The 15153-nt window shown below is 42.5% G+C and overlaps 1 protein-coding gene across 1 annotated transcript in view; it reads left to right on the top strand.

The window, feature by feature from the left end:
- Nucleotides 1-13359, top strand: part of stx8 (syntaxin 8) — a 39420-nt gene extending 26061 nt beyond the window's left edge. Inside the window, exons 7-8 of the mRNA XM_076729355.1 lie at nucleotides 5077-5178; nucleotides 12573-13359. Of these exons, the coding sequence (XP_076585470.1) occupies nucleotides 5077-5178; nucleotides 12573-12637 (167 nt within the window). The 3' untranslated portion in view covers nucleotides 12638-13359. The remainder of the gene's footprint in view (nucleotides 1-5076; nucleotides 5179-12572) is intronic.
- Nucleotides 13360-15153: the final 1794 nt, after the last annotated feature.

Raw genomic sequence — 15153 nt, forward strand, 5'->3', positions numbered from 1 at the left:
CTAGAGTTGCATTTGCCCAATGTGGTATCCATTGAATATCTGTAAAGGAATGGGTGAGAACTGTCTTGATTGCATAATCAGGCCTGCAGTGCTCATGGCTCTGGGCTCTGGCAGAGTCATGTCCTAAAAGATGAGACCAGAGGAAAATCCACACAGGATGCAACATTTCCGAATGCAATTTTCTTTTTTTTCCCCAACTAAAAAAGACAAAAAGTCTGGGCATTTTGGTTTTATTTTAGCCAAAGAAAACCACAGCTATTTTATTCAGCTTTAGCCAATGAAAACTGTTGACATTTTAATCTTTTCAGTCATCAGGTTATTGAACATTTCAGTCATTTCATCGAGCCAAAACCAAGAACTTTTTGTCATTGTAGTCAAATTTGTGTCACATAAGATTTTATTTTACCATTATCTGATGAAAAACACAGTTTGAATGATCAAGAATGCAGCTTTGCAGAAAGTGTGTGGTCCAGTGGTTTGGTGGTATCCATGAAAGGAATAGGTTCAGATTCACTTTGAAATCAAAGCAAATTCATTATGATGGAAATGTGAAGGATCAACAAGCTCAGCATTTATACTGCTAGTGTATTCTTGATTGGCGCGTGCAGCACAGGAAAGTGAATTATTGCAATCCCGCATAAAAAACTGGAGAATTTGCTTGAGAGAAAGAAGTATGGGCTACCTTGCTGAGCCTGATGCCACTGTGACCTGGACCCAGATAAGTGGAAAGAAATGGATGGATGGCTGTGCAAACACCTCCGCTCCTGTGAGGGTGAGACTGTTCCTTGAGCACTTTCAGCTCAAACGTTGAATATACTACATTTGGGAAGCCTTGCTCAGAAGATCCGAGGATCCTCTTCAGGCTTACAAAATCCATAGTTTGCTAATTCAAGATGGAGTCAAGTTGCAGAAGTCATTATTAGCAACAATTCGAATTTCAGAGCCAATGTAAGGAAGCCTGACCTGACCGTGATATGGAATTACTGTTGAGCCTCACTCAGTAATTTTCTATAGTATTCCGGCCTACTTGTGACTGAGTTACAGACTCTTCAAAAAGATTAAAGTGCATTGAAAGATCTGAGCTAAGAGCAGCTGGAGGGATCATTGTGTCTGTGTGACACCTTCAGTCCAGCTTTGAGGCTGGTGGGTGGGTATGCTGTACACACCCAGAAATGAAGAGGGAACGCTACATCTGCCTGTGTACACCCTGGACTAGTGGTATACTTAAAGTGTGAGTGACAAAAACCCATTCAGCGGCCTTTTAGCATTTTCTTCCAGTTCGTGCCTTGGCCACAAAATGATCATTTAGCCCAGACCAGCAGCAGCCAATCCTGTGGATAGTAGGTGTCCGTCCACAGTTCCAGATGACGCTGAAGGCAGGGATGGAAACAGACCTGTTAACTCGTTAGCCCTCAGAGAGCAGGATGGCCACAGAGAGAGGCAGTTTATATAAAGGCTGCAAAGTATTGGACCAGAGATGAAATGGCGTTGAGATTGCGCAGAGAGTCGGCAGCATGAGGGAGTAGGTGACGTCATATGAGAGCAACATCTGTCTCCTATTGGTGAGTGTGCTGAAAGGCCCTCGCACCTATGCACAGAAGGGCCAGGTTTGGGTGCAGACAAACAGAAAAGGCATCTGTAAGTATGTAGGAGTTACCACAGGCTCACATGCATCTGATGCCTGGGTGTTCTAGAAATAGTGACATAAGACGATGGTAAAATGAAATGTGTGTCTTTTTATGCAAATAGCCCATTTACCTGGGTACTTTACTCTTCTTTGTGTTCCTGCACTTTGCCACTGAGAGTTAACTCTCTGGGTTTTACAGGCAGTTTAAAATGGCTTTAGAAGCTTCACAGAGTATTTGAATTTATTCAGCATACACCAGCTAAGGTAATATATTACCTTATTCAGTGGGATGAACCTTCCATTTTCAGACTTAAACCTCAGGCCGTATGGAATCGGCTTTACCGCCTAACAGTCTGCAGTATGTGGAATCTATATTCTAAGCCTAATTTTATGCAACAGCACCATACAGAGGGTTTAGCCCAGCTCTCTCAAAATGCTGCTGAATGTCTCCTGGAGTTCAAGAAGGAGAACGTATCCTCTGGAGCCTACATGGTAAATAGTGAATGGACTGTACTTACCTAGTCTGACGACCAGTCAAAGTGCTGCATTCACCCATTAACACACAATCAACCTGCTCATTACGAGCATTATCCAATCACACACACTGATGGCACAGCATCGGGAGCAATTCAGTATCTTGCCCGAAGGATGCTTTGACATGTAGACTGCCGAGGGCAGGGATCGAACCGACGACCTCCTGAGCCTCAGCCCCCCACCTACATGAAAAGAGATACCAGCACCGTTTACGGGCAGAAAGACTCATGTGGCAGAAAATTTGTGGCAGGTCCTATGTGTTGTTCAGCTGAGCTTGGCTTGCCTAGTGCTGCAAAATTGTTGCCAGTCATTATAGTGATAACTCTGCCAAATAGCTGTTCCCATTTTCACAATGACCGTTCACAAAACCACTTGCTGTTTTTCAGTTGTTGTTTTTGTTTGTTGTGAAAAGAACACAACAGAGACTATGGAAACGAGTCCCTGCACCCAAAGAAAGTTTGCTAATGGCTTTGTTTTTTACAAGCGGTAGATCTAATTAGGGAAGGGCATAGTTGAGCCCTTCCACAGCAAAAAGAATCAGTTTGTTATGATGCTGATATATATTCAGTACTTAGAAATGAACATGTAGTCCATTGTCCATTGTGCTTTACGGGTGAAAAAAGCATAGATGAATGCATCTGAAAGCAACTGCCAATGAAAATGTGTGTGTGTGTGTGTGTGTGTTTGTTTGCCCATGTGCCATGCTCTCCCACACTGCAGGTTTATCCAGCGTAATAACATTTTAAACAAACAATCCTCGCCTCAAATAGGGCCTTCATTGTGGTCTGGCAGATCCAAGCCAGGGGAGCAGCTGTCATACATGGAAGCAAAAGTTACAAAAGGAAATTGAGAATTATGTTGTTCGAAACATGACTCGATAAGAGAGTGAATAGGAGCGAGTATGCACATGAAAAGGCGCTTCCTTGTTGGGTGACCGCTCTGACAATGTAATTCAGCTTTTCATTGCAGCTGTAGTAAGGTCATGTTCTAGCACCGCTGCGTCTTGGCATGCTTGAGAATCCATCAATGAATTGAGATGTTATTGCAGGGCCAGAGCTGAATCAAGAAACTTGGCCCCAGCAAACCAAAAACATCCTTTATGACTTGTTGGAGTGGCATGCGGCACAAATGGTTCAGTGTCTACACCCCTTCCCTGCCAGTAAAGGAAGAGTTTCTTCCTTCTAAATTGTTGCCTGATGCTTAGATGATGACGCGGGGGTCTCCGGGGACGCTGTACATACGGCGCTCTCACGTCTCCCATCTCCATGTCCTTGCCCCTTCACGCTCTGGCCCTCCAAGCTGACATGCTTTACTTTCCTTCCTCGAATTATTCATGCAACTTAATTATCCGATGTCAGCCGAAACACAGACTGTCTTGTCAAGCGGTGATGGAGGGAACATGTTTTCTCACCAGTCCAATTTAAAGGCAACTGGAGCTGAAGACAGTTGTGCTCACAAAGACAAATGCTGCAGATGACCCTGAGCTCTCACCTGTGGGAATTCGGTCACGTAGACCAATTCTTTGCCAACGAAAAATAGCTTAGATCATTCTGACTGAGTACTATTTCACCATGAAGCAGCAGCAGTAAAAGCTCGTTCCCTTGCTGGAACGGGCAGCGTGTTTAACTTGGCACTGAGCTATGGTTTGTGGACGAGTCTAGCTTCCCACTCCTGTAAAATGTCCATTTATCAGAGGCTGATGCGAGTCTGTAAAGAACTTCCCTTTTCTTTGACTTAACCTTGTTTTTTGGTTTGCAGGCCACTTTGCCGTTCAGCCACTCCTTTGTGTTTTGTTTTGTCTTTTTCAATTTAGAAGGCTCCTGGACAGGACCTATCATCACTGTTGGAGTCGAAATGGAAAACAGACCACAAATCTACATCTCCAAACACACACGCTTAAGATGAAACAGCCAATTTGAGTTCTGTGTTGTAATAAATCTCCTGATTTATAGCAGGAGTAATGAGCCATGTTGTTTTCAATGTTATTGTTCACATATTTCTTAATATTTATTCATGGCGCTGTGTCACTGTGGCAGTTGGGATGATGAGAGAGACTGATAGAGTTCGCTAACACAAGGAGATGTTTGCCATTCATTTTATTGTGTTACACCCACCTTAATATACTATTGCAGATTTGATGAAGTAAGAGTTGCATTTATAACTCAGCCCTGGGTTGCATTTGCAATTTATGATTGGTTTTAGACTCGAAACCACAATTCAAAGTTAATGTGGTCTCCAACCAGTATCACATTTTAATGGCGAACCTTAACAAATCAAGAAATTGGAAATCTTTCAGCAGTTATCTGTTTTTGTTGTTGGGCCAGATCTCGAGAGATGCCATGTCAACACAGTGGCTAGCTCTAACAAATCACACAGGCTTCCATCTGGACGACCTTCAAGTCAGGAACTCCAACTGAAGGACTGTAGCCGCGGAGCCAAACGCACACACACACACACACACACACACACACACACACACACACACACACACAGCACACACTCTCTTTCTTTGGACGCACAGGCATAGTCCCTGAAGCCTGGGCTTACGTCTTTAAAACCCATGAACAATAAGGCCCTGATTAAATCCAGAATGGGTTCAGGAAGTAGTGAAACCATTTGAAAGTGCGAGGAGTGCTTTCACACAGCCCACTCCCTCCATCGCCACCACCACCCGTGTTTGTGCGTTGGCTGCCTCTGTCTTTTGAAGTTGTTGACTGCTCTGATGTCAAGTCCTGTCACTTTTTCATTTTGGGTATATTTTTTTTATTACGCAAAACTTGCTGGGAGGTCTTTCATGTAATAAAAATTTGAAAGAAAGAACACCATGAAGTCTTAATGGCAGAGAGCTACATATCAGCAAGTAGATATGAACTTTGAGTTTCTCTCTTTTTTTTTTCCATTTCTTTGTCTCTCAGAAATCATCGATGACCTCGCACATCTTGTGGACAAGACAGACGACAGGATTCGTAATGAGACACGAAGGGTGAAGCTGGTGGAGACAAAGTCAGCGTCCTGTGGTGAGCCTTCCTCCTTTTCCTCAGTCTGTTTATTTATATGAGTGAGTTGCAATTCTTTCTTCCTTTCTGCAGCTCAAGAGCATGCAGCTAACAGACCATTATAGAGCTTTTAAAGAGGAATTAACTCGATATTTAAGTTGAAATTCATGGATGATTTTTTTTTTTTATTGTTTTAGCAACACAAAGTTAGCATCTTTACCATTCAGAAATTGAGAAATGCGGTTGCTGTCGCAACCTTGGAACGAAGTGTGGTGCTTAATGAAGCATAAAAAATGATGCTGGTGGGGACAAGCCCTCTTGGCACAGAGGTGAACAGCGGATGGACTCGACCTGTCTGTCACACCTGCTCACGTAGCGTCCTGGGCTTTAAAATGTGGTCTCTCTTTGAGGAATCCTCAAATGCGTACTGAGGGTGGCAAGTCAGGCCTGAAGGGCAGGTGTCACAGGAGGAGGTTTTCCACCTCGTCTAATGGAACAGATACGCTCCTATTTCAATGAATGCAGCTGTATACACTGGCTGCAGAACTGCCCGTATTTCTCTCTCTCTATACAAGAGTGCATGGCATTGTTTACATTTAGGTCTATTTCCTTCTGCATGTAACTACAGCGACTGTGTGTTGGGCTCTGATTGCTGCCAGAATGTGACCTAGTACTCAGTGCAGATGCACCGAGCACTGTCGTCGCTGCTGATGCTCTGTTAAGGTGCTGCAGCACCTCCTGTTTTGACAGCAGCCTCTGTTGTCTCAATTCCAGAGTTTGGTGAGTTGAGTTGTTCACTGGGAGGCTTTCTGAATGCATGGCCCTCACCATTACCACAGACCTGCTTCAGTTTGTTTCACTTTTGTTTGGTCATTTACAAAAAGACCCAGCTCTTCCTTTATCTCCTCAGTGGGTTATGACTTTCAGAGGAAACCGGCTGCCATCTATGGAATGTGTGAGCTTGAGCCAGGCTCAGTTTGCCCGGTGACACGCCAGACAGCATTGCTATGGCAAAGGCTGCATTGTTGTGCTAGGAGACCTGGCTAACAGGCGGTCACAGACAGAGGCAGAGCCGGCAGGAGGAAGGTCAGCCCTCAGAATGCTTCACTCTGTTGGTTGTGTCCCCATGGTGCCCGAGCGGCAGTTTGTTTGAAGATCCCAGAGCTCAATTGTGTTAGAATCAAGACTCTTTCTTTCTGCCTTTCCTTTTGTGGAACTTATTCTTTTACAAAGCCAACTCCCTCCTCCCTCTCCTCAGTTCCTCAGTTTCCTCATGTGTTTGTCTGCGAGCACCTGCGGGTCCACATGCGTCACATGTATCTGCTGTATGTGTATATGGTGCATATGTTTTTTTGTGTGTCCGCTTAGATGTGTGCAGATGTGTGGTTGAACGCACATGCATGTGCATGTGTGTGTGTATGTGTGTGTCAGACCTCTGTGAATGGAAAATTCCCCAATGGTCTTCTTCACTCTCACTGCAATTCTCTTTCTTTTTTCCATTCCTCTCTGTCATTCCCCCGCTCGTCTCCTTGCTTGTTTGACACTCGTCTTTGTGTCAAGCAAAGAAAGAATTGAAAATACTACATGCCACAAATTGTTTGGAGGGCTTTCCCTCATTCTCCATGGCAGTGTGTTTATAATTCCTTTGCTCTAAGGGTTTATTTATTTTTGAAACCACCTCTCTCATCCAAAGCCGCCGTTTGGTGTTATGTCTTAGGAGAGTCCTTGTAAAGCTAGAAACGTCTGGCTTTGACAGGCGAGAGCATACTTAACATAACTGTTGGTAGCTGCCTCGTTGTGAAGGAGACATCTTAGTTTTTACAGATAGAAGTTTTGCTAAAAGCTGGAAACTTTTCCAGAAATGTGAAAAATGTTCTCCACTGTCAGATTATCAATATTAACCACCAGACATTTGCACTCTTGAGTTGGGGGCAAACAAATTTGTGTGCATGATTGCACCAGAGATCTCCGAAAAACAGCTAAAAGCTGGAGAAGAGTAAGCTGGGCTCTGGGAAGGGTCATCTCACCGAGAGGGAAGAGCCCACATATTGTTCGACCGTGGTTCTTGCGGCACACTGTGCATGACTGATGCCTTTTGAACTGAACTCGAGTCCCAGAATGTGTCCATCACACCCGGTATGAAAAGGTTCTTATGGAAATGCCTGGTCAGATTCATAGTTGGCTTAGTCTTTAATCGGATATTTACTCATTTAAATCACAATTTTACCATTTTTGTGTGATCTCGTATGAATACTGAAAGTTAGACGATGCCCATCCTTAAACACCAATTTCTTTTTTTAACCGCTGGTCCGATGCTGTCACTTCAGCTAAGCTTGATCCACAGAGTCATTACCACTTGTTTTGGTTGATGTTGGTGGGAATGGAGGAGTGGAGGCTTTGAGTTTGGTTGGATTAGTGTGGCAGATTAGTCTGCGGGACCAAAGGGTCTCTTGGAGAGTAGTGTGAGTTCCTCAAAGCTTAGGCATCACCATCAGGCAACATCAGTGCTTGAGCAGCCCGTCTCAACAGACCTAATCCTCAGTTTGTAGAGGGCCACTTCTGCACCCCCATGAATCCTGCAGGTGGCTTGCATCCCAAGTAGGTTTGTGCTGTTTGGACTAGAGGGGATTGTCTAAAGAGACTGTGGGTAAGGGGCAGCATTTAACAGGGCTGTGAGAAGAGTGTGTAGGACGAGTACTGCACCGAGTCTTCATTTGTGAGGAGTTGTCAAGGAAACACTCATTTTGCCCAGTAAACTTTTGATCAGTTAGGTCTGTCTTTCCAGCTCGTATTCCTCTCATTCCCCTGACAAGCTATACCATCGGAAACCAGCAAATGCAACTGAATATGTTTCACATGGCCGATGAAAGGATTGCTTAAAGTAATACATGCTGCTAATGATGTTTCCATGTCTGAGATTCTTCTCAGTGAGTGGCAAGTTACATTAAATCTGCCTTTAGAAAGCTGTAAATATTTTAAAACCCTTTTCACGTCTCATTTTAACCAGGGTTTCAGTCAGAGCACTTTAGTTCTAGCTTTTGGGCTCAAACCACAAAACTACACTATGGCACATATGGTTTCGTCTACAAGCTGAATATATGACCTTTTTTAAACTGATTCACTGTGTATTCACCTCAATAAGGTACTTTATTGACATGGCTGCAAAAGAAATCATGACAACATCTAAATATTATCAAAGAATCATTTCTGGGCAGCATGGCTGAATTGCAAAGTCATTTGGTCCATCGCTTTGATCTGTATACACTATTTGATGTATTTCCATGAAATCTGACACACACACTCATGGTGGCCAAAGGATGAATCCTCATGAATTTGGTGATCTGCTGACTTCTCATCCTGCAGCACCAGCAGGTAAAAGTTTTCATTTGTCTCGTGAAATATCTTAAAATTTGATGGGCTTGCGCAAAATTTGATATTTAAATTCAAGTTTATGAAAGAATGAATCACACTGACTCTGATGAAACCTCCCTGTGACCGTGTTAGCATGCTGACACTAGCATGTAGCTCAAAGCACAGCTGTGCCTAAGTAGAGCGTCACAGAGCCACTAGCACAGCTGCAGACTCTTAGTCTTGTTGCGTTAAGTCGAATGCTCACACTCTTTAGCTTATCGTATTAGAAACAATGCAGAAATGCATATGTTTCGATTTCTATCAAATGCTTGGTGCCAAAAACCAGTGCGAGTTCTTATCCTCTGCAATTGTGCAGTGAGAAAAATGATGAGCATCTCACTAACCTTGTTAACATAAAATTTGTCCCTTTTTGTCGAAAGGTCATCCTCGCCTTTTGTGCGGCAAAAAGATCTTTGAACCATAAGCAGGGGCCACAGAGGGAGTAGTGAGGGAGGTTCAGAGGTTGTCTCGGTCTGTCAAGGGCTCTCACCAATTACTGGTTCTCTCCGTGATTTGTTTCACTGATGTGTCTGAAAATTGCTAAGATGGGATGAACCCAGACTCTGGCCTCCAAAGCTCCTGGGTGGTCAGTCTATCAGCAGACACAAACTATCTCCCTCAGCATCAGTGTCACACCACAGCCCTAATCTATTTGGCAAGCAAACGACATTATTGTCATTAGTCTCTGGAGGCCTCCTGAGGGTCAGGAGTAGCTTGTTTAGTTACTGAGGCAGACAGGGTTGGTCCAGGGAGGGTGAGGGTCAGTGTGTGTGTCTGATGCGGCTTCGTGACTGACTGTTATATGACATTAGAGGGTGTGAGAGCCTTTCTCCACACTAACATATGCGTGTGTTATACAGCTCGGCCTTTATTGCTATTGTTGCTATGGTGTTGCTGACAGATGTGGGACCGGGCTCAATGAAACTCTGATGTCTGAATGTAATGTGGAGTTGGTATTGTTTACGCCCAAACACAGATAATCACTGGAAATTTGTGTGAGTGTTTGCTCGAAGCATGAAGCTTTTAAAGAGCCATCACAAGAACTATTTGAGTGTGTGTTTCAACTTTGACATTTATGTTATGCTCACATGTGTAAGTTATCATGAGGAGGGGTCCTTTCTAGACCAGTGATAACTTCTAACATGCATGTCCTGTGGGCCCATGTATGAACACCTTCCCCTCAACGCCAATAGAAATACGCTGTGCTCAAAGTATTAGCTATGTGCAGAGAAAAGACAATCAGCCATAAACACACAACAGAAATGAAAGAGATAGATGACAAGAGTAAAAAATGTGGTGCAAAGACATCTGGACCCCTGACAGCCATACCCGATGTCCTGGCAGAGAAACCAGCATCAGCCTTCCATTTCATCAGACCACCACACCACCACTACCACCGCAAGCAATTAGTTCAGCATGGCTTATATCTCGCCCTGTCTCTCTCCCTGTGGGAAAGACGACCAATTAGGCCGCGGAGGAGAACGTGGGCGGAGAGAGCCAAAGAATGAGAGAAATGTAAACCCAAAGTGAAAGGCTGGGGAAAATACCAGCCGCATGCTAAATAACAATGGACAACTTGAGGCAGCGAGGGGACTGTCGACAGCCCTCGGGCCAGCCAGGGATGCAGTTGTTTGAAATCTTCACTCCCGTGCCTAACGCAAAGGGGAAAACAGTGGGTGAACGCGCCCTTGGAGAAAGTTTTCCATGTATTACGTGTGTGACATGTTTGGTGGTGGAGCTCATGAGATATATACATGATACTGAGGGATAGACCACCACAAGCTCAAGGCATTTAAGTGTTTATGACACTCTCGTATCCCCTAAAAGGATTTATATTTCAATTCTCAACAGTGTTATTACCATGACAGATGGACCAAAGATTTATTGGTCGAGTTTCCATAGCCGCTTCAGGTTTGGATCCACCAACACTGCATTTACAATACCAGTGTTGATTTGAGAGTTGAAAAAAATATGGTTATACTATATTAGCTGACATGAATTTCCTTAAACACAGTCACATAACATAGATATTTTAAAAGAGATCTCTTAAATTTGGTGATTGTTACACGAGATGGACTGAGCGAAACACTTTGAGGATGAGAAATAAACCTGCCAGTGCTCTCTGGTGGAGACACTGATTGTAAACCTTTGGTATTTCTGTTCTGTCACTGCTTCTGTCTTATTGGCGGTGACACTGATATCTAATATTAGCCAAAATAGGGCCAGCAATTTATCGATGGGGCTCTAGATTCACTTCCAAGTTGGTGATCTTTCCTAAAATTCGACTGTAAATCGTCTCTGCTCTCATAGGTTGTCTCCTCTCCTTTTGATGAGTAAAATTTCGAATTGTGTCCTGTTGCAGAGGAAAAGGTGCCACGAATAACATCAACGATATCTGAGTTCTTTTCAAGTGTCCCTGTAAGTCACGACAGCGAAACGTCATTTCAGGAAATACCCTGAGGATTAAGCTATTTGTGGTTATCGTTAAAAAGCTACACCTAACTAGATTCTGAATGATTCCTGTTCAATAAAATTAGATGGTAAAGTTCCCGAAAGACTTTTTTTTTTTTCTTTTTTTTTTTTTCTTTACAAAGGATGAAAATTCCACCTGTAGTGGATTTTACAACAGAGAGGGTTTCTTTTTTCTCTGGGTGGTGGCTATAATAAAAACTGTAATATTTTCAGGTCCTCGGGGTAAAGCGCTTTGATGAAGTGTGAGTGAGCTTTTGCACATTTTTCTCTGCTTCCATAGTATCAGTGAAAAACAATGATTATCCTCTCAAGGCCGAATCAGAAACATATGCCTATCACAGTGTGCAATCTGCGGCAATAAAGCTTTTGTGGCTGTTGAACGCATGTAAATTGCATTAAGTCATCAAGAGAAAAATGGTGATATGCTGTGAGGGCATGTGCACTTGGGACTTGCATTAGATCAAGGGCTTTGAAAATTAGTAGTGAGGTATGCGGGCTTCTTACCTCTTCCAAGTGTATTCCCTTGTGTCTGCTACATGCACCTCCTCCTCTGCGAGTCTGTCTCAAATCAGCAGCTCCTCGGCTGCGTGACATTTGGACTTTCAACAATAAAGTTAGGGAGAGTTTGTTGAACTGCAAAGGTTTCATCACAAAGGGGAATAAGAAAGTAAATATAAGGCAAAAAAAATGTTGACCTCATTTTAAAAGTCAGACTGTTAAACCACTGGAGGCTTCTTCCTTCTCTAATTGCATTAGTTTCTTTCTTTTTCCTGCATACTTAAGTTAACACAGTAACACCTTATATTAAGGGACAAACATTCACAGTTAACCAGTTGATTATTAGCATGCATATTAGCGGCATATTGGCTCTTAAATAGTCATTATAAAGCAAATATTAATGCCTAATTCTCAGGGTTAGGATTATTAACTGTTAGGTTATAGAGATTGTAATTCATGCACAAGAATTTCCTATCAATAATCAGTAATTATGAGGATTTTGATGGAGAAGCAGCTAGTTAATGGTGAATATGTGTACCTAAATATAAAGTGTTATACTAAATACATACAAATAACACATAAAATGCACAAGCTACATAAATGAGATGGAAGTTAGTTTGTTGTAAAAAGTTTGTGGACTGATTAGCTTAGCATAATGACCTGCAGTAGCATATCTAGCTAATGAAGCCCTGAAAGGAGAGCTCTGGCATTAGTATACATGTATCTTACTGACAACAAATCCCATGAAAGAACCGATACCGACAATGTGTTCGTCCGTCCCACTTTCTGCATTTTCTGAGTTTGTTCCTGCTGAAGATTTAAAAACAGCTTCCAAATGTAAAGTTTGTCTATGGCGCAGAGGAATAAGCTGTAATAGACTCTTCATAGAAAAACTTTCTCAGCAGGTTCAGCTCATTATTGGTTGTGGTCTTTCATGGAATTTGTTGACAGTAAAAAAAAACAAAAAACAAAGAAAGTTTGCTGGGTGTGTTTTGACATCTGATTTCCTTTTTTTTCTCGTTTTCTTCCTTCAGGGATGCTGGTGGTGATCGTACTGCTTCTCATAGCCATCGTAGTGATCGCTGTGTGGCCCGTGTAGAGGACGAGGACGAGGACCGCAGCGATCGCGGACCTGTGCTGAACTACAATGATGGTGCGAATACCAGTTCAAAACCTTTGCATCCACGGTGCACACATGCACGCTCATTTAAAAACCGTCTCTCCTCAGATTTTATTTTCTTATTCTTTCTGCTCCCATTGAGACAAAGCTCACTGCTGACTGCCCGACTGAGGCAATGTGAAATGAAGACACAAGTTCTTAAGCAGCACAGTTAAATCTTTCTGTACAGTAAGTTGTTTGGGTGAAACGCGTTGGTAACCCAAGACTTTTTTTAAAAATAGAATATATTCCTTAAGTGTAAATGGTTGTTCAAGTGTCTGGCTCATTAAATGTATCAAATAGGTAAATTATTTGGAGGTTTGCAAGCCTTCTGAAAAAACATTTTTAGCCTGGACTGTGGCGAATGTTGACCCAACAGTAGGACCTCCCGCAGGTAGCAAGAGCTTTCCTGTGGTCTGGGCTGAGGCTCACACTGGCTACGGTAATTCCGCAAGCTTTGCAATATTCACACACACTTATATTTACCCATGCATTACTGTAGCAGCTGTAATGTTATCATTTGTCTTGGGGTTTTATAAGGTTTATAGAATAGCTCCAGCCAACACAAGCAGCTCGGCTGTGTTACTAACATGGCTGCTTTCCTTCCCTGTAAATCAATTCAGCTTGTAATTTCTAATAAATGACATTTCCAGTTAATAGTCCCTGGACTCCAGTCTGTCTGTGTTAATGCTCAGGGCTTGCTCTGCAGGATCGCAGTGTTGTGTAACATGATATTGAGCTGGGGTGGACTTTGACAAAGCGTGAACACATCGGTACCATTTCCATATTTCCACGGCGAACTCTGCATAATTTTGTTTTGTCTGTAGTACAAAACCAGATTACGCTCCATTCACAGTAAACAGAGAAAAGCTGACTGTATGTATGCCTTAAAATAAAACATAATAATTAAATTAAGGAAATCAAATCAACAGAGCCAAATGATTTTTCAATGTAACGAGTTTATTTCAACTGAAAATCTGAATTTAGTTCTACCAGGTTGGTGTGTTCAGTAGTTATTATTTCCTTCTTTAATGGCAACAATCTAAACAACCACAAACAAGTAAAAAAAAAAAAAAAAAGTTGAAAAAGACAATAAAATCCACAATGTCTTGTGTCATTAAATATATTCATATATAATAACCATAATATATTAGTACGCATTGTAAAACGACATTGCAAAAAGTCTTGGCAATGGTGACAACTAAACAACATTTACAATTCATAGTATGAACACAAAGCAATGCTTTGACAGGTATGTGGGTAGCATTTCATCAGCAAGCTTGTCAAACCATTGCTCAGGGGACAGGTGTAAAATTAACAGCATGAGGCTACAGCGACTAAAGAGGTGTGATTACAGATTACGTTGTGCCAAACAGAAAACAGTGACGTGTGATGTTACGTTGTAAGATTAACAATGAAAGGCAGGAACATGTAAAGGTACTGGAAATGTGCTGAGTGTGCTGTGCCACCAGCACGTAGCGTCGTGATGGACAGACTTCAGGAAAAAACACACTCCGTCAAACCCTAACGTATCGAGAAGTACCTCAGCAACAAGGTCATCTGCTCTTTTATCTCACATCTGAACTCAGGTGATTTTGATTCCTCGTGGTTTAAAAAGCTCTTCTAATTTGTCATCATCTAGGAGGCATTTCAGTCCATTCAGAAAATACCTGGACAAATGAGGTTTTTTGAGATAGTGGAATCAGAAATGATTACCATTTAAAAGAAAGGAAGCAGAGACTCCTGCAGATTAAAACCACGTGTCTCGGAGAGATCTGAAAACCCTTTTTAAAGTTACTCATACACTTACAAATACCCTCAACATCAAACGTGTTGCTCCAAGTGTTTCGCGATGGACTGAAAGGAACCCCAGCTTATGATACCTCAGATAAAGTGTGGGCTTTTGCAAACCTGAGCTTTTACCACGCATTCCTCAGAGAAATCCAAACTGAACTGCACACAAATAAATGAGCAGTGTGGTTTGAATCAAGCAGCGTCAAGTGATTGCAATTCAGCCCATTTCTCCCCGTGGAAGTGTTGAAGTGAAGAGAATTAATGTGACAGGTCAATGGGAGACTGCAGCTTCTGACTGGTTGCACAGTGTCCTCTTCGTGAATGTATAGTCATGCATTGTGTTTGCAAAAGAGTGTGCGGGCTGTAACGGTATTTATCTGCAATCTTATAGTACTGTCGGAATTATTCGAGATGAATGCGAGCCAGCGTGAGGTGGCCTTCAAAAATACGTTTTAGGAATCTCTTTTTGAAGGCGCAGTTTGCGATGAAGTTTTCGTTTTCTACTCGGATTCATGTCTGCACTGCATGAGGTAAGGACATTTCTTCTTTTCATTCTTCCCCGTTCTCGTCGTTTCCTACAATCTGCATTGATTGAGTTTGCGTAATGGTCCTGTTCCACATAAAAAAATACAGCTTTTAGGACTTAGTGGTCGGTAGCCATG

Source organism: Chaetodon auriga, chromosome 4 (genome assembly GCF_051107435.1).
Source record: "Chaetodon auriga isolate fChaAug3 chromosome 4, fChaAug3.hap1, whole genome shotgun sequence".
In the NCBI taxonomy this organism is placed as follows: Eukaryota; Metazoa; Chordata; class Actinopteri; order Chaetodontiformes; family Chaetodontidae; genus Chaetodon; species Chaetodon auriga.